General features: G+C 44.5%; 1 protein-coding gene across 1 annotated transcript in view; it reads left to right on the forward strand.

Annotated features, from left to right (window-relative positions):
- TAGLN3 (transgelin 3) overlaps window positions 1-26,495 on the forward strand; it is a 129,147-nt gene extending 102,652 nt beyond the window's left edge. Inside the window, exons 4-5 of the mRNA XM_069204942.1 lie at window positions 19,170-19,272; window positions 24,500-26,495. Coding sequence (XP_069061043.1) covers window positions 19,170-19,272; window positions 24,500-24,641 — 245 coding nt within the window. The 3' untranslated portion in view covers window positions 24,642-26,495. The remainder of the gene's footprint in view (window positions 1-19,169; window positions 19,273-24,499) is intronic.
- The last annotated feature ends 207 nt before the right edge of the window (window positions 26,496-26,702 follow it).

Genomic DNA, 26,702 nt, shown 5'->3' on the forward strand with positions numbered 1-26,702 from the left:
CCCTCACTGTGGCAACTACATCAGTAGCATCAGAATTGACATTGTGCTTGTGACATGTGGTGCAAACGCAGCTACAAAACAGAGCAGGCTCTTACAGCTAGGACAAAAAAAACTCTGCTTTCTTCTTTGGCCACTGCTTTTACTGTATTTCTCTACTCACTTTTTTCTCCCTTCGCTACTTTTCTCTCTCTTGTGGGGGTCAAAATCTAAACTAAATTAGCCCTGGTCCCCAAAAATGAATTCCGGTGCCCACCAGCTACAACCAGCTGCACAAATTAATCACAATAATCACAGACAGTGGGAACACGTAGGCAAAGTAGTCAGCATACCTCCCTTACTTATAAAGGATCAAAAGAAAGTGCACCCACCGCTCATGTTATTATAGGTTTGTATGATGTGCCGGACAGCAAAACATGAATACAAGGTTCAGTTATTCACCTTGCTCATCCCCTGAAGACTGACTGGGGTATCAAGGCTTGTTCAGATAGAAAATATCTGAACTGTCCATGCAGTAAACAAGTCCTCCTATTCCAGGGGTATGCTACTAGAATATTGACTTATAAATGTCATGCTACAAAAATATCATAACAAGAATATTAGCAGCAAAAACATTGTGAAGGTAAGTAAATATAATTAAGCATAGATTTACTCTACCTGCCTCCACATGTATATAGCTTTACAATACATATATCGATATGTAGTTTGAAAGGTATGTAGTATTGTAGCACCTCTTGAAAAGGATACAATTGTGTTAGTATATCAGCTGTTGCACACAAAGTAGGATAAAAGCAATGTGATCAAAGGTCTTGGGCCCTCATTATGAGTTGGCCAAAAATTCTGATATGTGCTGTAGTTCTTGCTAACACACATATCAGATTCATGAGTTTTTGGTGGTGGCTGCGGCAAATGCCAAGAGGGGGCGATGACGGGGGAAACACACAAAACAAAAACACTTACCGTTCCTGCCGCCTCCTCCTGCCGCTTTGCTCCTCTTCTGGTATCCCAGCATTCACTGGGACACCAGCACAGGCTCCCCAGCATTCCTGGTGCTGCTCTCATGCTAAAGTAAGCACAAGAGCACCATCATGATTGGTCTGAGCGGCTTATACTGCCGCTCAGACACTGCCCTTCGGTCTGTGCAGTTTCTCCAGCGCGTCTGTTCAAAACAGACTGGTTGGAGACACTTAATTGTGCATGTGTGTTTGGCTGGCCTGCACTCCTCCTCCCCGCCCCTCTCCCCCCTCCTCCCGTGGCATAGCCCTGCTCCTCCCTGCACTGCTGGATGAGCCAGCAGATGAAAAATAAAATGATAGTAAGCTTTTGTTTTATTTTTTATCCACTGGCTCTTAGTCAGGGGAGTGATGTTCCTCTGCCATTGCGGAGGAGCCACCCTTTGAGTTTTGCATGAAAAAATCATCAAGGGCTACATTTCGGCAGGTCAAAAAATGTTAGATAAATCCCAGAAAATGAGGATTCTGGTGCGGTAAGCGTCAATATTTGTATGTCATCCTTCAAAACTTGTGCTAAACAATAATTATTCAATAAATACAGAGCAATTCCCTGTCATTGTTTTTTCAGGTGAAATAGTTATTGCATGTAATTATGGCCAAATCATAATCAGATCGGGGTGGCGTGGCCTGGAGCACAATGGTGGTGGTCGCTCCCTGCTGAAGCTCCGCTCCACCGGGCTCTATAGCATCAATAACTGTGGATGGCTCACAGTAGATTTGTATTTCACGGAGGCATGATGGTGTGGGGGGGCCCTGCGGTTGAGGGTATATTTGCTGTGGATGGCACGCTGACCCGAAAGCAGTGAAGATATTGCATTCGAGGCATGTGGCCCCACAGTGGCCAGAAGTTAACTTTGGGAGAGTGGAGAACACACAGAAGTAGGGAGTGGCTGCCATGTCATCTGTGATTGCAGGACTCAGTGGGGCGTGGTCATGGATGGTGAGCAGGCCTGTGCTTATTTGTGCATTGTACTGGCAGCTTGCTGGATGTGCTGTCCTTGGACTAGGGTTTCAGGAGCCATCTTGCTCCCCAGACAATTTGGAGTTGGCCACTTTGACTTCCTACAAGTGGTGCAGAGGGGACAAAGCGGTATCTGCATGGCGGCGGAGTGCTGGGCCTCAGTACAATACTGGTGTGGCTCTTTGCAGTGGGACTCTGCTGGGACTCTGCCAAAGAGAGACAAGTAAGACCCTGATGGCAAATTGCAGACCCCGGAGTGACTTGTTGGTTCTGGGAAGGATCGGGGGAGTAAACGGAGGCTCCCCTTACCACCCAGAGAGAGAGAGAGGCGATAGGCTTAGGGGCTTCTCCTTGAGATTAGGGACACTCAAAGCTGGCACAGAGAGTGGTCATACACAGCGTGGACTGGGGGCGTGGCTGCCCAGTGGAACTGGATATATATCTTTGTTACTGTTGACCTAAAGGGAGACTGGGGAAGGTCCCTATCATGCAGGAGTTATTTGCCTTATACATACGTTGCGGGACCCAAGGGGGTTTGCTGGAGACCGCTTAAAAACCCTGGTGCACCCGGAGCAGGTCAAACAGGTGCAGGGCACTCACTCTGTTTAAGGTTGTGCATCCCGAGGCGGTGTCGCCACTGAATGCCCAAACAGAAGAATCCTGGCGGCTATTCATGATACAAATATTGCACTAGAACAGAAATAAGAGCCATAGGCTCAAGATTTGGGCCTATTCATGGTGGACCACCAAAATTTGGCCGAGAAGGTGGGAGAGACCAAGCGTTCTCTAACCAAACTGTCTTCCTTGGTTGCAGATCACACAGTGCAAATTCGGCAGATACAAATGGAAAGCAAGGACCATGCATTGGATACAGAAGGCCGCTCACGACGGAACAACTGACATATCGTTGGGGGCCGGGAACATGCAGAGGGCCCCAGCACAGAGATTTTTGTGGAACAATGGCTGCTGAAGGAGGTGCTCAGAGGGGAGGCTTCCAACATGTACACTAAAGAGCTTTCACATAGGGTTCCAGGGTGATCTCCCCCACTGGGGGCCCCTCCCAGGCCGATAATTGGCAGACTACTTAATTTTAGAGATCAGCACCACATCCTGCAGGTGGTGCATGTGGGGGCCCCCTGAGGGGTCAAGGGCAACCAGTTACCTGTCTTCCCAGATGACCTTGAGGTGGTCTAGCACCAACTGGGGTCGTTTGTCATAGGGAAACAGCACTTGAGAAGACTAAATTTGAAATATGCTCTATTTTTCCCTCCAAAACTGCAAACTGTAATGGAGGGGGAATCCTTCTTCTTTACTTCAGCGGCGGCGGTATGGGACAGGCTAGAGTGCAAGGGTTTCCAGAGTGTGGAACCGGCTGACCAAGGTGGAGACTTTAAATGGAGAGAGCAGAGGTCTTGTTGGATGACCCAGCGAGGGGGCAGAGGCATCCACAAAAGACCAAGAGTGGTCCAGGAGGTCCACGACAGGCACCCGTGCTCCTCCAGCAATAAATGGTCTGTGTTAACTATGACTTTCCCTGATTCAGAAGACAGAGACAGGTTTCTGGAGATGAGGGCCAGACCCTACACATGCCGACCCCTATGACACTGGACAAATTTGCATGCATGACCTGGTTGAACACTCAGGACTACAGGATGTTGCCGGCTGAAGCCTGGGCTGCAGTGGTCCACTGGGCCTTCCCTTTGATTGAAAAACCTGATGCAGGCTGCCGACACACACTGTGTGATTTCAGAAAGTATATAATCGTTTGGGTGATATATGATATGTTGAGGGGTGGACGACAGGTACCACAAGCATTAGGGGGGACGAGGTTCATTTCTCACCACACGAGGACACAGGTTGGCCTCTGGTTTCTCATGGAATGGTCCTCAAAGAGGTACGTGCAGGAGGCACGGAGACCTGTTTTAAGGTAAACGTGGGCTCTGTGTCCTCTGGCCTACAATTTGGGATGCCTAGAAAGCTGTGATATGCAGTTGAATGATAGCCCTCACTGTGGGTAAAAAAGACAGAGGGAGAGGGCCAGAAGAGAGAAGGAGGAGCAGGTGTTGGAATAGGAAGTTCAGTATATAATATGCCCCAGTGAAGAGCTAGCAGCCGTCATTGAGGTCCCGAGGACAGAATATCAGGAGTTAGCATACCAAGAGGCCAGTTCCTTGTCCGGCCTCAAGAGCATAGACTGTATGAGATGGGGAACAAAGCGAGGAAGCTGTTGGCATTGTTGGCAAGGAAGGAAGAGGGCTTGAGATGGGTCCTGAGATTAGTGACAGGCACAGGGGAAGTCATAGACATGTCCTTTGGAATAGCCCAGGCTTTTGCGGACCACCTGGCAGATCTCTAAGCAAGGAAGTTGGACGATGATCGCTCTGGTGATTTAAGTAATATTCTGAACAAGAGATTGGATGAGAGGGCAGCAAAATCCATAGAGGGTGACTTGCAAGAGGGGGGAATTGTGGAAGCTTTAGCACAGTTGAAGTGGGGGGGAGAATCACTTGGCCCCAACGGTTTCTTGGTGGATTTATTTCGCTTTGTGAAGCAGCAGGTAGTGAAAGCGATCCACACAATGTTGGTAGAAGCACATTCCTGTGGGATGTTACAGAAGCTTGCACAATGGTGCTCTGAAGAAACTAATTGATTTAGTTTGCTGATATTTGAAACAACTTTCGACTTCTGGTGGTAGTACAAAATCCAGCGGCGATTTCACAAAGGGCAGTTCACTATGATGGAGGGAATTCTATTTTTGGATTCTCCTCTGAATTACCTCACTCTCCACATGGCGAAGATGTTCCCTTACCAACCCATTAAATTCTTACACAGCTAAACTTATTCCAACAGCCACACTTGATATGTCTCTGGATGAAAAAGAATGACTCTAGCCTTAGAATTACAGAGTGAAATTCTTCCTAAAGGTGTTAGGTTTGTAGAGCTCTAAACACTGCCTCCTCAGATATGAGGTCGATATTCACAAACGTTTGATATACATTGCTGTATGTTGATTTTATTTAGACTGGGTCCAAGTCTACAAAAATTAGGGTTCAACCTTCACAGGGTTAGCACAGGTGTGCATGCTAAAGAAGATTAAGTGCAAATATGAGGAAGAGGATGCCTGTCTGTTAGTATTCCTGAAGCATTTAGTCCCATATTTACTAACATTTTGTGTTGTAGTTGCACCACTTTATTAGTACAGCCTCAATGCAAAATGTTAGTTGATATTTACTAAGCCATGCAAGAGCCAACTTGTGCTGCCATATGTGGATTGGTAAACAAAATTTAACACAACATAGTCCCTTGTGCTGTGTTGTGTTACACTGCATCTGGGAGGTACTCCATGAGTGGAGGGGGCATCAGCATTCCCATTCATCCACCCATGAATTTTGGCACATTCCCAGATTTACTAAAGCTAGTAAACCTGGGAATACATAAAAATTCTATGAGTTTCCAAGTGAGGCGTGTTAGAAATGGGGCTTCTGGTTGACTAGGGTATGCACCCAAGCCAGCCAGGACCCACCCACTCTAGTCAGGGTAAGGGAGTTACATGTCCAAGATAACCCCTGCTCACTCCCTTGGTAGCTTGGCACAAGCAGTCAGGCAAATCCCAGAGGCAATTTGTAAAGCATTTGCACACCACACACAACACACGTGACGCACTATCCCCACCACAAATGAAACACAACACCAAGTTATGTAAAAATAAACTGTATTGTACAAAACATAATTAGGCCAAACATAACTTGTAAGTAATACCCTGCTACCCAAGCAGTTGTCAGAACATCATATGGTACTCTGCGGAATAAGCAGTAGTCATACTAGAACACATAATGTACTTATTATTCTGCAACATAAGCAGTAATCAGGAATCATATTACCAAAGAAATGCACTTGTCATAAAAATATCATAAATGCCCATACCAAGAACCACCTAAAACACATCAGCATGTCATGCCCATAAAAGGAATATCAACACGTGTATGTCATATCACACCAAGAACATTTTAGCCTAACAGTCCCTTCAAGCCCCTAAAAGGAACATCCAGAAAGGGTATTTCTGCAAGAGCACCTGTTTTGGAATTGAAAGGCACCTCCCGTGCCACGAAGCAACTGGGGCCCCCCCTCGTGCTCTGTTGCTCTTCAACGGGGGCGTTTTCATATTAGGAGGAGGGGGGTGGCATGCACCCCTTCCGGCTCTTATATCAGGGCCCCTCCTGGGACCCGTGATCTCTTGGGTCTCCCCTGGACCACTAACAAAAACCCCACCAAGCGGAGAGGGCCTCCGATGAGGCTTCCGTCCACCTGCGATCTCCACTAGGGATAAGTGGACTCAGTGGGGCGGGGAGCCTCCGTTGCCGCCTCCTTCCCTGCCCAAGCTCCTCATTGAAATAGGGCCTTGTGGAGCGGAGGGCATCCCATGAGGTTTCCACCCCTACTCGGGGAACAGTCGCACCTGACGAGTTGCGCGTGCAGCTCTTCAACCCTTCCCGGGCCGCGACAGTGAAGCAGCACAAAAATGGGTGCATGCTTGTGCCCCGAGAGTGCCTCTCTCAGCACGCTTCACCCCGGGGGCACTTTGAGGAGCACACCAGCTCCGGCCGTCGCTCCTTCATTCCCCCGGGGCATCAGGTACAGCTCGTCTCTGATGCGCTCAGATTTCCAGTGAGCCCGGGTTGTGCCGGTGATCTTTCCACACATTGATGTGCTTACTAGCACTGGGGGCCAATTTAAGCACTCTTGAGGCACCAGGGGCGTGAAAATAAAGCGCTTTACACGGCGCTATGGCCAGGAAAGGAAAAACGCTCCTCCTGCACTACTGCAATGCAGGGAAAGCAGGGATGCAGGGGAAACAGGGGCCACAGCAACCACCCCTGGAGACAATGAATGGAGGCACAGGCGGCAGGGCATAGCAGCGTCCTGTGTACAGCTCCAAGTATGTTGCTTGTCTACATTGTGCGGAAAAATCCCCTATACTTATACTCAGTTTTGCAAAGCGTTTCCAATGAAGAGGAGAGGGGGTTTCAACCAGCTACAACTGGTTCTGGGAGTGTCCCCACTCTCCTCCAGCACAGGCTACAAACATCAGTTGGGGGTAAACAACCTTTTTGTGTGAGGCCAGGGCACAGCCTTTACAGATGCATGTGTGCCCCGCCTCTCCCTTTCCTCAGCCCAGGAAGACCATTCAATATGCCAATGCACCTCTGTAACACCTTCACCCTCCCTGTGACCAGCCTGTCTGAAAAGTATGCACAAAGTTCAACTGTCACTCTGCCCACGCATGGATTGGAGTCAAGGGGCAAAACACCAGAGTCATAAGCACAGAGAAACGCTCACTTTCTAGAAGTGGCATTTCTGTAATGATAATAAAAAATCCACCTATACCAGTAAGCAGCATTTCTCACTACCATTACATTCATACCAAACATGCGCTACCCCCCATAAATCAGTCAATACTCCCTAGACATAAGGCTGTGCATTTCCAATGCAATCCTATGAGAAGGCAGCACTCACAGCAGTGAGAAACCAAATAGGCAGTTTGTCACTACCAGGAGCGTGTGACATGCTGCTGAGGCCGTGCATGAGGAGAAAATGGTGCTGCCGTGCACCACAAAGAAAAAAGAAGAAATGCCCAGGGCCGCCCCACCCCCGAAATGCCGGCAACATGGCCTGCAGCATCAAGGAAGGCTGCCGCGGCCACAAGTAAGCAAGAAAGTGCGTCAGTGCAGACACGCACCAAAACAAGTGAAATACAGTGGTGCAGACACGCACCAAAGTAATAAAATGCCAAGGGCAGCCCCCCCACCTGCAATAAAGCTGAAAAGGCCGTGACATGGCCTGCTGCTGGCTGCAAAAAGAGGAAGTGCCTAACGGCCGCCCCGCCCCTTCATTGTGCATTGCGAAGTTTTAAACCTCTTCCTACAAGGCTATCTGGTGGTGAAAACGGAAAAAAATGCATGGAAAGAAGGGGAGAGGTGCTGACACGCACCTAAAAGAAGAATCAAGTGTCTGGAGCCCCCCACTCCCCCCTGAACTCCGTGCCATCTGCCTGCCTCTTCAAATGAGGCTCTGCAGGAGAATAGACAAAATATTACAAGAGAAAAAAAAAAAGAAGAAAAGAAGACAGAAAGGTGCAAAAGAAAGAAAAGTGCACTTACCTGCAGCTCCTGCAGCCCCCTTCAGCCTGGTGAAATCCTGGGCAGTGTCATTCCTCTCCGGTGTCTGCCTCCAACAAACGAGGCACAAGAGAAAGAAAGACTGTCTTTCGAGCTGAAAAGAAGTGCACTAGTGGCATCTAGTGGCCAAAGTAGGTACCGCACCCTTGTTTCTGCTTTTACAGGGAAACAAGCTGTGTTGAAGAAAAGTCTACAGCAACACCCCAGAGAGTGACTGTACCGGATCAACAGCGCGCCCGCGGACAGAAACGGTGCAGAAGACCAAAACAGCCCAGAAGATAGAGGCAACGCGGATGACGTTGCACAGGGAAAGAGAGGACCGCAGCTGTCCCAACCAAGCTGCAATGGTGAGGAATGGATGTAAGTGCCACGTGAGGCACGAGGAGAGCGCGCATGTCCTGCGCAGCTCCTGGTGGCCGTCTGCCGCCACTGTCGAAAGAACGCCACATGCCCCAGCAGTGGTGGACATCATCGCAGGACAAGAAAGGGACATGCCAGGCATTAACAAAGGACGCCCAGAAGTGAAAAAAACAGACTATGTCACATGTGCGCAGAGAGCTGCGCCAGAGAATGTGACGACACGGGCGGAAGCCTGCGAAGATGGAAAGAGCACCCGAGAGCGTGACGTAACGCACAGGACAAGAGGCTGTGTCAGCCGGCCACACAATGACAGAAGATGGCCACCGTTGGCCCATCAGTGAGCAGGTGATCCGAACTGACTGGCCCTGCCAAAGCAGTTGGAGGCAGGAGTGAGCGCTGCAACAGCGCAGCATCGAGGCGCAAGTGTGGCACCCTCGAGCGAAGAGAAGGAGGAAGAGAGCGGTATTCCTCCTGCCAAGGTGCGGTCCACCAAGCGGATCTGGGAACGGACCAGACCGGGAGAGGTCTGCCAGAAGAGCGGATCATGTCCTACCCGCAGGACTCAGCCTGCGAGAGGCTGCGACCGAGCAAGATGCACCAGCGGAGGTGCAGGGATAGGTCCATGTGACGCAGCATGCGACCTGTTGCACAACACCACATCGAGGACAAAGAGGAAGATGCACCAGCAAAGGTGCAGCGCAAGGTCCATGTGACGCAACATGCGACCTGTGGCACGAAGCCACATCAAGGAGGAAAAGGAGAAGAGAGAGTGGCACGAGGCCACAACAAGAAATGAGGAGAAGAAGAGAGGAGTGTGACAGACCGGTCACACCACAGATCAACTCCATCACAGGTGTTCAAGCGGATGGAAGTAGAGTGACACAACTGAGGACTCGTGCGAGCAGATGAGAAGGTATCCATCAGCACAAGACAGTCACTGGGGTGAGCAGATGTCACTGAAGACAGCTACGCGGGTGGACCCCCACGCTTCTCAGTGCGACAGTCCTGTCACTGGCTGCTTGGCTGCGATGGCATCCCTGTCTCCAACGACACAGGCCAGACAAGACCCGCCAGTGGCCACGACATGCATCAAGTGATCCTTCCGCCGACGAAGACGCCGCCACCTGTCTGATCTGCAGAAAGATGAAAAACACATCATCACCATGAGGAGGTGCATCGGCCAACCGCCAAAGGAGCACAGCACCACCTGAGTGGAGCCAGAGTCAGTAACAAGAACCAACTCTGACAAGGCAGGTCTGACAACATAGAAACTTTCCATCTGAACACCTGCTATGAGCCCCGTGAACCAGACACCTGCCGGTGAGAGCAGCCCAGATCATTTGGACCATCCACCCTTGGGGTTGCACAAGACTTGGACGTGGCCCTGTTGGGAGTTCAGAGCGGCTCCTTTGGCGTGACCTATGTTGGCCTGCACAGCCCACGCAGTTCCGTGGCAATCCAGGGGCTAGGGCCTCCAACGAATTCCTGTGAGCGAGGAATCTCGCTGAGAGAGAATGCATCTGAGACAGCTCCACGTCAGGCATCAGGAAGCACAGAGGTCTCATACTAGTCATCTGAAGACTTTGCACTATGGCCAGAGCACCTGAATCCGATGGCTCGAGCAAGCTGACCCTGCATCAACCACCCTTGTGGCTCCATGTGAGGCTTGGATGTGGTCCTGTAGGCTGTTCCTGTGCGATGTCTTTGCTGGGGCTGCTATAGTCCGGCACTGTCCACACAGCCCCGTGGCAGCCCGCGAAAGGGCCTAGAGGAGACTCCTGCTTGATGGAGGTCTGGCACTAGAGGGAAGACTGCTGCTGCTCTGCCGCTGGACTCCCAGGTGCACCAGGCCGTCACGTCATCTGCAGTCTTAGGAGGTGGACAATCTCCAGAGTCAGAATGCCGTCCCGAACTGTGTACAGTGGACTCCCTCTGCTCCAGATGCACCCGCATCAGAAACTGTAAATAGACTTTGACAACGTGAGACCAGGGGGACCGGACCAACAACATCCAGCGAACTGTGAGGTCGTGGACTAGCGACTGAAGTATCCATATGTCATCAGCACTGTTGTTTGTGTCCAGCGCAGTCTGGTTGAACAACGGAGGCGTGCTGTGATGCCGAGTGCCCAGCTGCACCTATTCCATGCCACAGCTCAGGCGGACCGCCTGAAGAGACTCTGTGTATATATTTCGTGTCTTTGTTTCTCTCCCACAAGTTGGACTTTGTTGTTTCGTTCCTCAATAAAGTTTGGGAGGGATGACACGTTCTAGTGTTTCTGCCAGCCACTCTGCTGAGGGCTGGTCTTACATCTACACCCCACATCCACCCAACACAGGCGTCACCAGTCAGGTGACCCTGCCAATAAAAGGGGCCGGGCGCACGTGCCCGAAGCCAGTTCCAACTGTCCAGCTACTGTGTCTGTGTCCATTATTTCAGTGGCATGAGGGCCTAGGGCCCCCAACCCTACAATGTGCTCACTACTGCTTGCTCTGAGGATTGCGCAACCATAAAGCTAAACATTCTCATGAGTAATACAAATAAATTATATTATAATTCAAAGCAGCTTTTCTCCTGAATGGAAAAAAGTAACAGCACAAGCAGGTAACGCTGGGCATTTTAATATGCTGCCTATATTAACTGCAGTTGGTTAAACCCTGAAAGGTGCACAATAAATACAATTGTGTGTTACATGTTAATATTATTATGTGTTCTTATCATTTAATAATGAAAACTTTCTTTCAAGTAAAATGACAGAGAAGTAGCTAACGACTTAGGACTGTTTTTACATAACGCAAAAAGAGTTATTTGGTGTGACCATCCTAAGGGCATATTTTGCCTTGAAAAACGAGTAGTGTTTTATGGGAAAAATATGATACACCTGTTTTTATGGTTTTTAAACTTAGATTCATGCATAGGGTGTGAGATGTTGTTTTGTGGAATGGTTTATATTGGGTTTTAAGTCAAGTAAACTATAATTTGTTCTATTCATGTTATTCTTGTCACAAAAAGCTGGTTCACAATCCTTTGAAATGTGTGTGAGAAACATTCTTCGAATAACCCCAGTCCTCCCCCATTTTCCTGCTGTCTGCCTCAAATATATTTTATTGTCACAAACCATGTGCCACAATTATTTGAACAGTGCAGACTTCGGCACCTTCACAAAACAAAGGGCATTATTTTGAGTTTGGCGGAGAGAGTATTCTGCCATAAAGTCGTTGATGTCCTGTACACTGCATTTGGAATGCTACTGACTATAATGTTATTGTAATACAGTGTAAAGGACATCACCCGTGTTTTTGATCAAGTACCATGTTTGCCAAACTCAAAATAAGACCCACAGTCCTTTGGGGGTAACCCATGTACACAGTTTCCCTTAAAAATATCTGTTTGATTAAACCAAACAATTATACCAGACATTTTCTGAATAACGTATTTGCTGATTGAGCCGACATCCACCCTGTCCCGGACTACACCAATAGCAACAGTTCTGTACTATAAAATGTTTAGTTGGCAGTGGAACAGATTTATTTATTTATTTATCTGCTTGTTTGCTTGTTTGTATGTGTGAGACTACATACATCAAGGATGCCACTTCTCGGTGCAGTCCTGCTCCTTTTGTGACGATTAGTTGAGGAGAATACTCAACCTCCGTTTTTCATTTTCTCTTCAACTTTTTTATTTTGGGTCTGCCCTCCCAAACGACATGGCATATTTTCTACCTATTACTATGTATAAGGGTGTATATTGCGAGCAAGATAAAAACATTGCAGTTGGACTTAAAGACACCCCTAAAATTCTTTGACATCGATTGATGTACCATAGTACTTTTCAAACTTTATCTCAGTAAATATAGCACATGTAAACTATTACTTGTTGGTGGTGATCCAAACATTTCAAGTAAGAGCCGGAATCTAATTTTTTCTTACAGCAAAGCCAGTATATTAAATTAAGAATATATTTTTAGAGTGGTGGCCAAAAAGTACAAGGAACTTTGGATGCGGTGTGAGTTTGTATATTGTTCACATTTTGACAAAAGTTGTTAGTGATATTGAAATTTTGAATTTCAAACACTGCAATGATGTTCAGCTCGCTATCCATTTTAAAACCATATATTGCTAAATTCCCTAGCAAATCACACTTTATTTTAAGCGGTACTTTTGAAGTGACTGAGAATGCGTCAGTCTTCTGTTTTGCCACAACCTTTGACTCCCCCCACACACCCCAGCACTCTGTCGCAACTCATATGTGTTTGCTACACAGTTTACATATCACTTCTCATTCTCTCTAAATTGTCATCCCTAATGCCATCTACAGATGCCCTTAGCCTTGTAGTGTCAATGCCAGATAAGCAAATTGAACAGAGGCCAATTCACAAAGTAGCCTACATTAATTATAGACCTGTGATGTAGGAGAATCTTTAGTGCTATCCCTCATGACACAGTGATCATCTGTTCGTGAAAATATATACATTATGATAGCCAAAAGTACTGATAGTTTGGCTGTAGAGTGATACAATGAGAAGCCATTTTAAATGTGCATTCATTTAGACTTGTGGTTTACACCCTGGTGGTACTGAAGTTTAATTAAATGCTAGAAGGATTAAACCGATATTATGTTACAATTTAGAGTCTAGACTAATAGTCTGTATTGAAACAATATTGAAATGCTAATGATTAATGTTTTAAATATGTGTGCAAAAAATGAAGAAATGTAGTTCTCTGTTATACTGACTGAAATGTATTAACAGTCATTTTGTCTAAAAGTCACTGTAAAATGAATGCTAATGGAGAACTATTAATTCGAATTTACAGTTTACTTATTAAAATGTGCTTTGTTTGATGTAATAATGTGCTGAATTAACTCACTCGTATTAGCCTAATTGAGACCTGCTAGGCCGTGTATTATGTGACTGTGCAGAAAATGTCAAGTCATCTTGTTACTGTGAACTTTCCTTTAAGACTTCGTTCCCATGAGAAGACTGGTTTGGTAATATATGCATATTGTTTTACACATAGAGAGTTGTAAGAATTCAACCTTGGATATGGAACACCCTGGACTGTGGACTAGCAATTTAGACATTTAGGTCCATATTTATACTTTTTTTGTGCCACATTTGCATCATTGTTTAACGCAAAAGCAGTGCAAATTTACAAAATACAATTACATTTTGTAAGTTTGCGCCGCTTTTGAAACAATATCGACCTTGTTTTAATCTCATGTGGAGCTACATGGATTGACGCTGTTCTCATGACAGACTTGGGAAAACCTGAAGATGTTTTAAGTTGGAGTTGTATGATCGATTTCTATTGGATGATGCCCATTCAACATTAAATGTTGCCCAGATGAATCAGATTGCCATATGAATTTTGATACATCAATGCCAAGCTGTGCTTTGGTCAGAATCCCAACAGACCCCAGCAAAGAATCTCACTGGAACCCTTGCAGATGAAAACACCACATGCTGAGTCCCTTGGAGAGTTATCTTCCTCTCTGCCTTTGCCTCTTTGAAATGCCTTACTGAGACTTAGGGATTTTCCTTCCTAACCTTTACAGAAGACTTTGGACCAGGCTTCTTACCTGCTGACACTTTCTTTTTTTATATGTTTGCCCACCTTAGTTAGTAACTGGTTGCTCGAGATTACCTTTTTCCAAATTCTTTTTGATCTTTTTGTCTTCTGCCCGCTTTTGTTCTGCCCCACATATGTTTTTATCTGATTGGCTAACTGTGGGGCTTCCCAGTGTCCAACTGATATAAAAATGATGATTTTAAACTGCCTTATTGTTTTTTAAGACTGAGCAATGTTTATTTTCTGTACATCAAATTATTTGGTTGATGTTTTGCATAGTCTTTGTTGAGTGCTTAGTTCTCCTAATGTTAGTCCACCTGAACTTGATTCGTCACCTTCGTCAACCCTTGTTGCTTCTGAATCTTTATAACTTTGTCTTGCGAGTTGTCTACTTGACTGTGAGCCTAAGTTTGTAATAAATCCCTTACCTTTATTCCTGACTGGAGTTTTCCTTGTATGGCCACATTGGGCATACTGTGTAAGTTAATTGATTTGTATGTGTGATCCGCAAACCTAAATCACATTTGAAGAGGTGTAGTTTACGTATATGTTGAGTATGCAACTCTTGTGTTAACAAAACATGCATAGTCTTGAACTTACATTGTTCAGTGGCAATCATGGATGTGGCCAGAAAAAATGCAGTGAAAATTAGATGTACACCATTATCATTGTGTGAGTATTTGCTAACATTTTCCAGTGTGTTTCCCACACCTATCTTTAATCTGACCTTCCAATGATCAATACATTGATTCAGCTGTAAGTGGTGCAAAAACTATGGCGAAGTGAATACGTGTTTGATTCTCATCTGGTGCACGTAGGCTTAAGAGGCACATACTCATAAAACGTTCATATTTCTTAAAAAGGTGCAGCATAGCAAGCATTGGCTAAAACAATAATTCTCTTTTTTTATTAGGAGGCGTGTTTCATAATATTTGGGAACTTATGCATGTGTGGCCTACAGATTTCCCAAAATGAAAATCCAGTAGTAAAGCATCATCTTAGCCTACAACAACATAGATGCTGGGAGTAAAGCTCTCTCCCTGAACAAACTATATTAGCAGTGCTAAGCAATAAGCGCAAAGAACAGTGTTATGACAAGAATCAAAAGATGAAGTTTGCGCTGTAGGTGTTAAACCTAAAAAGCATATTCAGCAAAATATTATGACCAACTTTTTATTATGGCAGCAAAGTAAAACAAATGATTGTGTTAGAGTAGTTAACGAATAGCACCGTCGTTTTAACAGTCAGAGGCATCCACATAGCAAGATTGTCATACAAAGCAAAAAAGCCTTAAAATGCTGTGGTGTCAGCACAGTAAATACAGAGCACACACTTGCTGTAGACTAATAAAAGGACTACTTGAACCCCATGTACAAAACCTAAACGGTACACAAAGGGCTTAATGTAATCATCTATGTAGTTCTATGGTGGTGACAGATAGCCCAACCAAACAGTGGTCAAACATGAAAAACCCATAAAAGTGGGGACGTGGCCGGCCGCCAAGATGGCGGTCATACATTTTTTAGCTCCGGCCAGCCGCCCGAGAATCCACATTAATCCAACAGCAATGCTCTCAACATTAGTATTATGAGCGTGCCAGAGCACATCTACTAACCTCGCAGCACACTGGGAGCACTGAAATTTCCAGGCTTTTGCTGTCCGATTCCAGTGGAGGGACCCAGATTACTATGGCCTGCTGCCTGGGGATTGATGAGGCGAGATGGGCTGGACCTTCCCATACTTTGCCGCGGCCGTTCTACAGGCCCAGTGTGACCCTTCCGGTACGTTTCTCTCAGTGAGTTTGCTCCTCCTTCCCTCTCTACTGCTGGACGCTGCTATGGTGCGGCCGCTGTGACACAAGGGAATCGCTATGAGCCCTGCTTAGCGAGATGGCGAGACCGGGGCCCATGGTGCTTGGCGGTGAGTGAGGGCTGTGTGTGTTCTGACAACGTGGTGCCTGTCCAGTAGCGGAGCCCACTCCTCACACTCTCAGATCTCTGGGAATCTGCCAGCTGTACGTTTGCCGGTGGACCTGACCAGAAGCAGAGCAGCTAAATTTGGGAGCAGACGTGGTATCGCGTAAATACACGGTTGGAGATAACGGTAAGTAGAGTTTTGGTGGCAATGCGTTCCTCTAAGGCTCATTACGTTGTGAACCATAATTTACTGGACATTTAAAGGCTTGCCAGAAATAACATCCTCAATGTTAAGTGAGGGTCCTGAGGCACAATTGAGCCCCGCAACACGTACAGCACTGCATCTGCCGTATTGCCAACACATTCTAGGTGATGGCGCTCCATGGTTGTGACCAACGCTCAGACCCCAACCGATACCACTGACACTGATAAGCTCTTTGTTTGGTCCCCATTTGTGGCACAATAGCACTGTTGGCTCTTTGGTGTTCTGGTGCGGTGCCCTTGTTGCACCCCTTACTTCCAGACTGCTCAGCAACCCATCTACATCTATTCTACTTCTTGGAAATGTGTTAGGGGTGAGCCCCTAATTGTTGTTAGTGGGGGTGCCTTGGTAAATGATGCAACGTGGGTCACCTGCCTTGCCTTTCTAATCTATTGGTGCAAATAGAGTGTGCCACATCGACTATGTGGACCAACTTGGGGCGACCAATATAGTGCTATTCACATCATCATGGGGCTCAAGAAATCAAACTGGCATCTCAGCATGGCTCAAAGCATTCTAACAGCCCTGCGGGTGGTAGTGTAGCTTCCACTTTTGCCGACTACATTCCGCCCAAGCCCTTGCCACCTGCCCCGGATAAACTAGCTGTAATACGTCAAGAAACCAAAGACTCCAGAGCGGCCATAGAACATCGCATTGACACTCTCTCAGCTGAATTGAGCCTCCTGCGCGATGATCATTGCAAACTCTCAGAAAAAGTCTCTGCAGCAGAGGTGGCACTATCGTCACTCACCTCAGTGCAAGCATCCCAGTCATATGCTATCTTGGATCTTCAAAAACAGTTGACCCTCCTCCATGACAGGGCAGAAGACACAGAGGGATGTATGCGATGCAACAACGTGTGAATTATAGGTGTACCGGGGAAACGGAGGGCTCCAATCCCACGCAATTCATTAAAGACAGGCTCTGCATGATGGTAGCACCACAAGGACTCTCTCCCCTATTTGTTGTGGAGCTTGCACACCTCATACCGTCCAGACGCCCTTCTACTAGCACACCAGCACGGCCTATGATTGGGCGTATCCTTAACTTCAGGGACTGCGACACTCTCCTACAGACAGCCAAAGAAAATGCACCCTTAATTATGGGCAATGAAGGGGTCTCACTGTTCTCTGATTACACGCTCGAGGTACAGAGAAAACTTGCCTCATTCACGATGGTCAAGAAGCAGCAGCGTGTGGAGGGCATAACTTATGCCTGGTTGTTCCCTGCCCGATTGAAAGTAATACACAATCAAAAGACCACTTTCTGCGACTCTACCCACGAGGTGGGGGACTGGCTGGAAAACAACTATCCCAGTCATTGACAGCCTCCTCCCTTTGATCAGTGCCTAAGGAAGAACCATGGTCTGATCCGAAGGAGCCCACCGAGCAAGGCTATATCCAAGGCAGTACCCCCTCCCCAACAGGCCTTAGAGGGTAGGAGGGCTGTACTTGAAACATTGATTTCTGTGAGTCCGAATAACCGTGCCTTGTCTACTAGCTCTTCGGCTGGTAATGAATCTGACTCTGACTCAAATCAAAGTATGGCACTATTTCCTAGTTTGACTCCTCAAATGGCAGACTTGCAGACCTGATTTATGCCACTGCTAATACCTGAGTACACTGCATATGGTCTATTACGTTTTTTAAGATGCAGGAGGGATTTGGAGTGAGACACATGCTCCCATCCTAATCCTCTGTGTTCTCCTCTCTTTTTTCTACTGTGTCATATATCAGGATTCTCAGGGGGCCTAGATGAAGTGTAAGTAGCTTATACCTTCAATGTTTGGTAGTAATGGGGCATCCTTCTTCTTAATTAACAATTGCCAAAAGTTTTATTATTACATTGTACAGAGTTAGTTCTATTTTATTTTGTTGGTCGAACATGATGTTCCGTTAGAACTTGCATTGTGGGGGGGTTTGGGTACAGTGGTTTTGCCCGGGGAGGAGTTGAAAGAGAGCGAACAATACTGATCTGTGTATATGATACATACCCAACACTATAAAATACTCACGTGGAATGTGAGAGGGTTATGGACACTACACAAGAGACACAGGAGCCTAGCTCAATTGCATCGCCAACAAGTGAGCATGGTCTATCAACAGGAAACTCACCTAATTGCCCCAAAATTCATAAAGTTGCATAATAAATGGAGAGGTTATATTTTTGCCACCACATATTCGGGCTTTGCCCATGGTCTGGTGATCTGGGTACGTGCTGGGGTTCACTTTGAGGCATTAGAGGTGAAGTCAGATGGAAGGTCAATATCTATTTATTTGTGGGACGTTAGATGGGGAAATGTTGATATTAGGCAGCGTTTATGTTCCCAACAAGATTTATTTTTGCAGCATGTCTCCCCCATCCTTGCAGCATGGTCCCACCTTCCATGGGTGATTGGGGGAGATTTCAATGGGATACTCAATATTGATCGCGACCAGTACCATCCCACCTGCCCCACACACTGCTGCTATTTAACAGACGGCAGCGCTGAAGCACTGGATGACCAATTGGTCCTTAATCGACATCTGGAAAGAATATAATGCGAGTTTCACTCAGTTGTCTCTCATTTGCGTAGACGATTAGCAAGCTATATCTGCTCAAGGTCTAAAAATTGTAAGGCACATTATTAGGAAGCTGATTAAAAATATGGGTTTTCATTTCTTACTCAGAGGCCATTTACATATTATTATTTTTGGTAAAATGACCAGTTAGAGAATTGTGTTTCTTTCGGATAGAGACAATTGTAATTGTGAGAGATTTAAGAGAATCATATTGGCTGAAATGGAAAGTATGCATGTGTGTCATAATATGCGCACAATTAAGCATCAGTTTTCTCTACATGTGCTACTTCTGTGAAGGTCAGTATATCTTTGATCTGACATCCAAAGATTAACATTCTGAATTTTGTATTCTTAGGAAAAGAAATGGCAGCCGTTCAAAGGACCTTAATGGCACTTGGCAGTCTGGCTCTCACAAAGAATGATGGATTCTATCAAGGAGACCCAAGCTGGTTTCCCAGGTAACTCTTAACACATTTAAAGAAAGCAATAGTTTAAACAATTGTGTAAATCACAAGAAGTTATCATCATGATAAACAAGCCATTTTTGAAGATCTCCTCATTTAACAGAGTTCCAAACACTGGGAAAATGTGACCAATTCTAGGAATATTGATGACTGAACCAGCTCCTGTTCTATGCAACATTGCATCAGGGATCCCAGAGCCATTTTCAGAAGGCAGTCTACAATCACATTCCTGGACAGGGCTGGACCTAGGTCTAAATCTTCTGAAGCAACAAGTAATTTTCAAAATGTCTATTCTTCTTTAGTGCACCAGCTTCAAATGTTTAATATATTTTGATAAACTATGAAGTTATCTATATCATCTAAATTAAATTTTAACAATCTATGATTAGTACACATATTTTGACTACACTAGCTAAATAAACTGCTAAGTACTTTAAGTGTGATTAAATATCAGACAATAGCAAGAGGCAAGAGTGATTATGAAACAGTATGAACAAAGAGAGAGCATCAAATAATTTGTCTATACATCAACACCTGGAGACTAAAAAAACGAATTATAGCATTAGCAATGCACTCTAATGTGTGTGGTTAATGAGATTTTAAAAATGTAAAAGGCATGCAAGTTAGGATTATGCTTTTCTCACTGGGATTCTTTAGCAAAACAAAACCTACTAGAATTACAGTAACATCACACAACAGTGGATCCCACTGCAAATTGGAGTGCTTCATGTTTCTGTTGCACAGTGCAGTGCAGCTATCAAAGGAGATGGGCTACATTACATGAGAGGGAGAGTGCAGAACAGCATTATATATGCAAAGATATGGCAATTTGTTCTCTCCCTCTAAACACTAGTACTGTTTGAACCTGCCTTGCATCAAGAAAGATTGACAATTGGTGGATAATGCATATTGAGAGGTGTAAGAGTTTTAGAGATCCAAAATCAACTGATTTACAGTATAACCTCACATAAATCTGGGAACTAAATGCAGTATTTGTACTGGCCAGAACATTATTGATGCAGTGCAATTTACTAGAAAGGGGCATTGCGTTAGGTTACGAGAGATTTTGTGCGCCTTTATCATTTCTCAGTTTCACTGTTTTAAGTTCCCTATTCAATGTTCCTTTTTGTAGATTGCCCACCCATTGTACATTTCTCTCCGCTCTCTTTTTTAAACTTGTTGTTTGTTTAACCATTCCAGATCGCAGAGGAGACTTTGGTATCTGCTTGGCATTGTTTTGCCTTGCATTTATCAGTCTCCAACTGGATTGAGGTACATTTTATTTATGCACCTTTTTGTTTCTTGTATTGTTTGGGATGCTGGCCCAGACAGTTCAACCTGTGTTTAAGTCCGCCTAAAATCAGATTCACATCCAACATATTTAAGAATTGGGATAATTTACTTAATCAATCAAACAATTTTGGTTATTTTGGCTATATGCTATTCAGATAACAAATTATACTAAGACACTGTATATAAAATAATGTATAAAACTAGAGACCCATCTTCCAACTCCTGTTAGCAAGTAAAGTTCTAGAGAAACATGTCGGCAAACACCTCCCTAGCTTCTTGAAAGCTCACACCATTCTACATCCTACCCAAACAGGTTTCAGATAAGGTAGTAGCACTGAGACTGCCCTGTTAGTAGACACGGAGGAACTCTGGATAATCTTAGACCGAGGCTGCTCTGCAGCCATGATAATGTTAGACCTGAGCACGGCCTTCAGTACTGTCTCACATTCAAGTCTCATTGAAAGGATGGAGGAAGCTGGAATCTCAGCGGCCACTCTCAACTGGCTTGCAGCCTTTCTGTAAAACAGGAGCTTCCAGGTCTGTAAAGAAACTCTCTTCTCAACCACCCACTCCAAAAAATGTTAGTGTTCCACAGGGCTCTTCCCTCAGCCCCACACTTTTTAACTTATATGTTCTCCTCTTTGTGGGGCTATACGTGCACACTGCCTCACACTTGTATCTTATGCAGATGGCACACAGGTGATCCTAGCCCTCATACCAGAAACTGGACATATATCCACTCAACTGAATTCCTGTCTAAAACAGGTCACTGACTGACAACTAGCCTAAAACTCAATGGCATAAAGACAGAAGTGCTAGTTGTTGTTAACAACCTCTCAAGCTGGAAGGAAGTGTAATGGCCAGACTACCTCGGAGAGCTTCCACAGCCCTTCAGTGCAGTAAAAACCTTGAGCTTCTGGGCAGACAATAAGCTTTCCATGGAAACGCAGGCCAAGAAACTCACAGAACCATGTTTCGGAATATGAAGAACCTTAAGGAAAGGTATATAATTGCTACCACCATCTTCGAGAAGAGTGGTCATACAGGGACAAATCAACTCTCAATCATGGCAACTCTCTCTATCTGGGAAGTCCCAAGTATGTTATAAAGAGACTGCAAGTCATCCAAAATGCTGCAGCACGGACTCTCCGCAAAATCCCCAAACATCAATCTGCCACTTTAGCAGCCCTGCACTGGCTTCCAGTGCAGAAAATAATTCAGTTCAAGGCACTGTGCATAGCTCCTCGGGCAATACACAGGAAAGGCTCACTCATTTAGCAACTTCTCAACCCTTACATTCCCAGTTGGTCTCTAAGGTCTGGCAATCTATGGTTGCTGACAGTGCCTAGGTCAACAAGCCCATATGTGGCAGGCGTTCCTTCGCCAGCTTGTCTCCAAATTATGGATCAGCCTCCCTCCTGTGCTCAGAATGGACCAGTTGGTACCTAGCTCCATAAAACCCAAGACACATATTTTTTAACTTACTGACAATAGTATACCTGGCTAAGTACATCTAGTAAGTCAGCAGGTGAGTTGTCATCAGCAATGGGAGGCCTGATCAGGTTGGTTCGCGCTATACGTAAATACCTGGATAGAACAGAAGAATGTGAAAAACGGATGCAGACATATGACACATGACACAGGACCACCAGACCCAATGACCAAACCAAGAATGCCTTGCTTTGTCCCTACTGCTTCCACCTAGCCCTGGCAGTCCTACCTCATCGCTATGGTTACATGAAACAGACAGGAGTTCCTGATCTTGGATTACTTATTTTGAGTGTACTTTAACTGCAGGCACTCTTCTTTGTCTCTGCTAGAAAAAGCCTTGATGGCAGAGGAGTCAAATCTGTACATGTGGGTAGGGCTTCATGTTTCTAGTACTTGCATTTCTAAATTATTGTATCCAGTGACTGATAGACCCATGTGCTAAGTCCAGGTCACAAATAGAGGAGGGAGCAGAGGCAGATTAACAGGGTGAGCCTAGCTAGAACTGAGATATAGTTATGGCTTTGCTGTTAAGAGTCCATGCACAAGCTGGTTCATGAAAACATTTGGCATGAATATTGTGCAACAAACATAATGTAAAGATGTGATACAATCTCTTCAAAATACAAACAAGTGTATTTTTTTAACATGTTGAAATATTTCACCTCAGTACATCAGAATATGTTTCTGCATGGACAGACATTTATTAAAATGGCTTATCTATTAATGGCTTGCCTCCAACAACAAAACTGGTGAACTAAGAGGTAAGTCAGAAGTCATGTAAACCCTAAACGTTGCTTAAATTCTTTTGATAGAGAGCAAGACATTCCAGTCTATTAAATCAAATATAGGAGATGCTTATACAGCGCACATCCTGAGCTCGAGTATTTATAATGTGCTCATATGTGATACTAAATACAAAGGGGGCTGTGTGAAATAAAATATGCGCCTAGGATTACACAATTTGGATAAGCAGGGAAAATGGTATATATTCTAGGGAATCTTGTTTCACATTTTGAAAATCAGCCACCAGTTCGATATCTCTGTCTTTCTCTCTCCCAAGCGCTGTCTCCGATTTAGAAAAACCTACACAGAGATAGCAGACTCAACTCAGGGCCCCCAAACCTCAAGTACCAAGCCTAGAGTGCAAATATTTGGGGGGGTGTCACGCCCCAAAAAAAAACTCTGAAACTACTCCCCAGATGCTATCTTGTTTAAAATGCCTCGGTATTCAGACACTTGCTGAGGTGGCATTTATGATCACTTGTTGCCACTCCATTCCACACTGGACAAAACAAGACCATGTTACATCTAAATAACTGCTCTGGAGACAATTTCAGTCTATTCTAGAAACTTGTTAAAACTGACTATTAGTACCTAATGGTGTCTACTGGTTTTAGTAGGCATTTTTATTTAGTCATTTGATTTCCTTGAGTTTCTACCTTTGCTGCAACAAGATGTAGTTGAAAGCATATGTAGCAGTTTAAGTGAAATGTATCCCCGAGGCATCTGACAGAAAGAGACCGAAGAAGATGAATCAACATAGCTACTTGATTATAATCCATGGGGTACACTTATAAAGCATTTGATGCATGACAAAGAGGGAAGGGTGCCCTTCTTTCCATTTACCTTTCATAGTACACCCATGTTGAAGGTTACCTCAGTTCATGCCAAAATAAATTGTTGTTCCAGGGGCCATATGTATGAACACATTTTTCCATAGACGTAGAATTGGTAATAACCTTTCATACATCTGGCCCCAGGTCTTTTTGGTTCTTTTTTTTGACCCCCGACTCAACAGTGCACCGTACTGTTTTGCCTCTTTGCTGATGCACTGTTCCCATTGACCCTTGCCTCAGGTGCTACTTCAACTGCCCTTTGATCCATACCCTTCCCCGCTCCAAGCTGAAGAAGTCTGGCATAATCATTACATCAGTAAATTGAAACATTGACTGAATTTTACTTGGACTGCCGTTTTCTCACCAAAATTGTTAGTTTAGGGACCAGATTATAAACTCAAGGATTGATCACCTTATACTACTAATCAGCGCATTTATTACAATTTTAATTTTTAGGTCACCACCTCATATGCTCACCACAGAACCCGTTTGCTTGTTGAATACATAAATCCATTATAAATTGCCAAGTCAAACATACGTTGCCAAGTCAAACATACATTGTAAAAGAGTCCTTGTCCAGTTCAAATTTTCACCATAATTATATTAAACTATTTACTGAGTGATACGTATTAGTTCTTCACACATTTTAGATATAAGCCTAACTTTGTGCTATTGTCTCAAAGTTATTTCTAAATGTGTAGTTCCGATCTAAGAAATCTCTTGTTTCTCAGGTGCTTCAAGAACAATTCAGACAAATGTGTGCTGCCTGTGAAGTATAGCCAAAAGTCTCACATCACTTTTCTTTCTCTGCTTTGAAACAGAAAAGCTCAAGCAAATCGGAGGGAATTTTCGACAGAACAACTCCGCCATGGACAGAACATGATAGGCCTGCAGATGGGTAGTAACAAGGGAGCATCTCAGTCTGGAATGACCGGATATGGAATGCCGAGGCAGATACTATAAACACTCTCTTTCGTCATACCAAAAGTATACATTTTCGAAAGCATGATGCAAGTAAAGTGAGGTTTTGAGTGCTTTTACTCTGTCCGTATATTTGATTATCATTTCAACAATATTTAACTTATGAGTACGTTTATAGGTCGCCCAATATGTGCCAATTCACAGCCAAGGTTTTCACCCAAGGTTCCATTGCTGACTATGCAAATATTTGTATTAACATATTTTGTATTTATTTATTATGTATTTATGTCTAATTAGGATACTTCATGTGTGTTGTGATTCTTCGTGTTGCAGGCCTCATTGTTGCTTGCCTGAAACATATGTTATCCTTAGTTATGTCATTGAAATAGAATTATTGAGCTGCAAAAAAATGTTTCCAATATTGTTGCAAAAGGATCAATTCTGAGCATTCTTGCAAGGAAAGTCGTGTTTTAGTCCTGATTATGTTTTCCTAGATGTGGCTTTGACAAAGTTCTTTTCCGCGTAACATTTTTGTGACTCTGAGGTAAGCTGTGCAGAAAGCCAAGACTGCAATGGAAGAGTAGAACTAATCCTGGATGGGAAACAACTATGTCATCGTCTTGTATTTTTTGAAAAAGAGAGCAGATTTGAATCGAGGCTCAGGGAAGGGAGGTTGTTTCAGAAAGCCGAAAGCCTCTTCCTGCGAATGAAAGGGACTACCAGAAGACTTGAGGAAGCAGGAGGATTGTGTGCCACAAAGTAGAGACCAACACAGAGGAGGCCCTGCCTCACATTCTCGTCCTATGGGACGCAGATTGGAAAGGTTTTCATTTAGAAAAGGGTGACTTATGCTATAAGTAGCACAATTGGCCTTACAAAGGAACATCACATCATTTTGTGTTCAGTTTCTGGTTCGATGTCCTGCAATGTCCTGTAATCAGTGATTAAGTCTTATTATGAACACAGTATTTCAGGTAGCTTTGAAATCGATTTCAAGCATTCTATTCTTCTTACATGATTCGCTAGAAGCCTCCCTCACACACCGACACGTTACGTTATGCGTTATTTGTATAGTTAAACGTTCACCAAATACTTACATTTATGAGATTCCTACATGACTCGATAAACAAATTATTGTCTAACAATGGGGTGTGTTCCAAAACATAAGGTCATGTCTTGTCACTTCATTAACCCATACAAGCGTGTCCAGTCGGTCTCATGATTCTGTTGTGGTATGCAGTAAACTGGTCCCAGTCCTTGGTATTCTTCAGTTGTAGGTTTCTTCATTGGTGAGAGTACTCTGAAGGAGCGAGGTCTTGCGATCTATTGCCCACGGGAGTACGGATCTTTTGATTCACTTGCCATGTGTGTATCCGTGTTCACTGTCCTTAATATGCAGACTGTTAAGTTCTGGCTACAGAATTTACGAATGATGGAGGCTCTGAAGTAGATTTGGGTCTTGCAGACAATAATCTATGTGAGTGTTACCTCTGGATAGCTTGCTTATTACAATTTGAAAGTGAGCATCTACCTGTCTGAAATCATTCCTACAGTATAAAGTAAAACTGCTTTTGTTTCTCCAGGCTCCTCTTCGGCCCCGATTGTGTATAATGGTGATGTCTAGTGACATCTGGGTGCCTGAGACAGTAGCACCTACCACAACAGACGAGTCTGTGGAGTGCATGTTACACTCTACTGACACGAATTGTATTATTACAACGACGTACTGAGTAGCCTTAAATGAAGCTGATGGAGAGGGTGTTTACCAGACGTAAACTTAAAATCCTTAGTTCAACTTCCTAACACAGAGTCTATATCCTAGTGTATATGATCAATATTTTGTTTCTGGTCTGTCAAGAAAGGAGCTTAAACAATAAAATAAAGAGTTAAAGGAAACTTTCAAGTGACCCATTGTCTTGATTACGTATTACAAAATGAAGGTGTATGTGATTAACCAGGTAAGTGTGCAAGTTCAAATTTACATCTGTGTGCACCTTCAAATAAAAATCAGTTTTTTTCTAAAGAGACCCTAAAATTCCATTTATTAAAAAATGTTGCTGTATTGACCACGTGTGGCCTTCATTGCAATAGACAAGAGTAAAC

The sequence above is a fragment of the Pleurodeles waltl genome, chromosome 8 (genome assembly GCF_031143425.1).
Source record: "Pleurodeles waltl isolate 20211129_DDA chromosome 8, aPleWal1.hap1.20221129, whole genome shotgun sequence".
Classification (NCBI taxonomy): Eukaryota; Metazoa; Chordata; class Amphibia; order Caudata; family Salamandridae; genus Pleurodeles; species Pleurodeles waltl.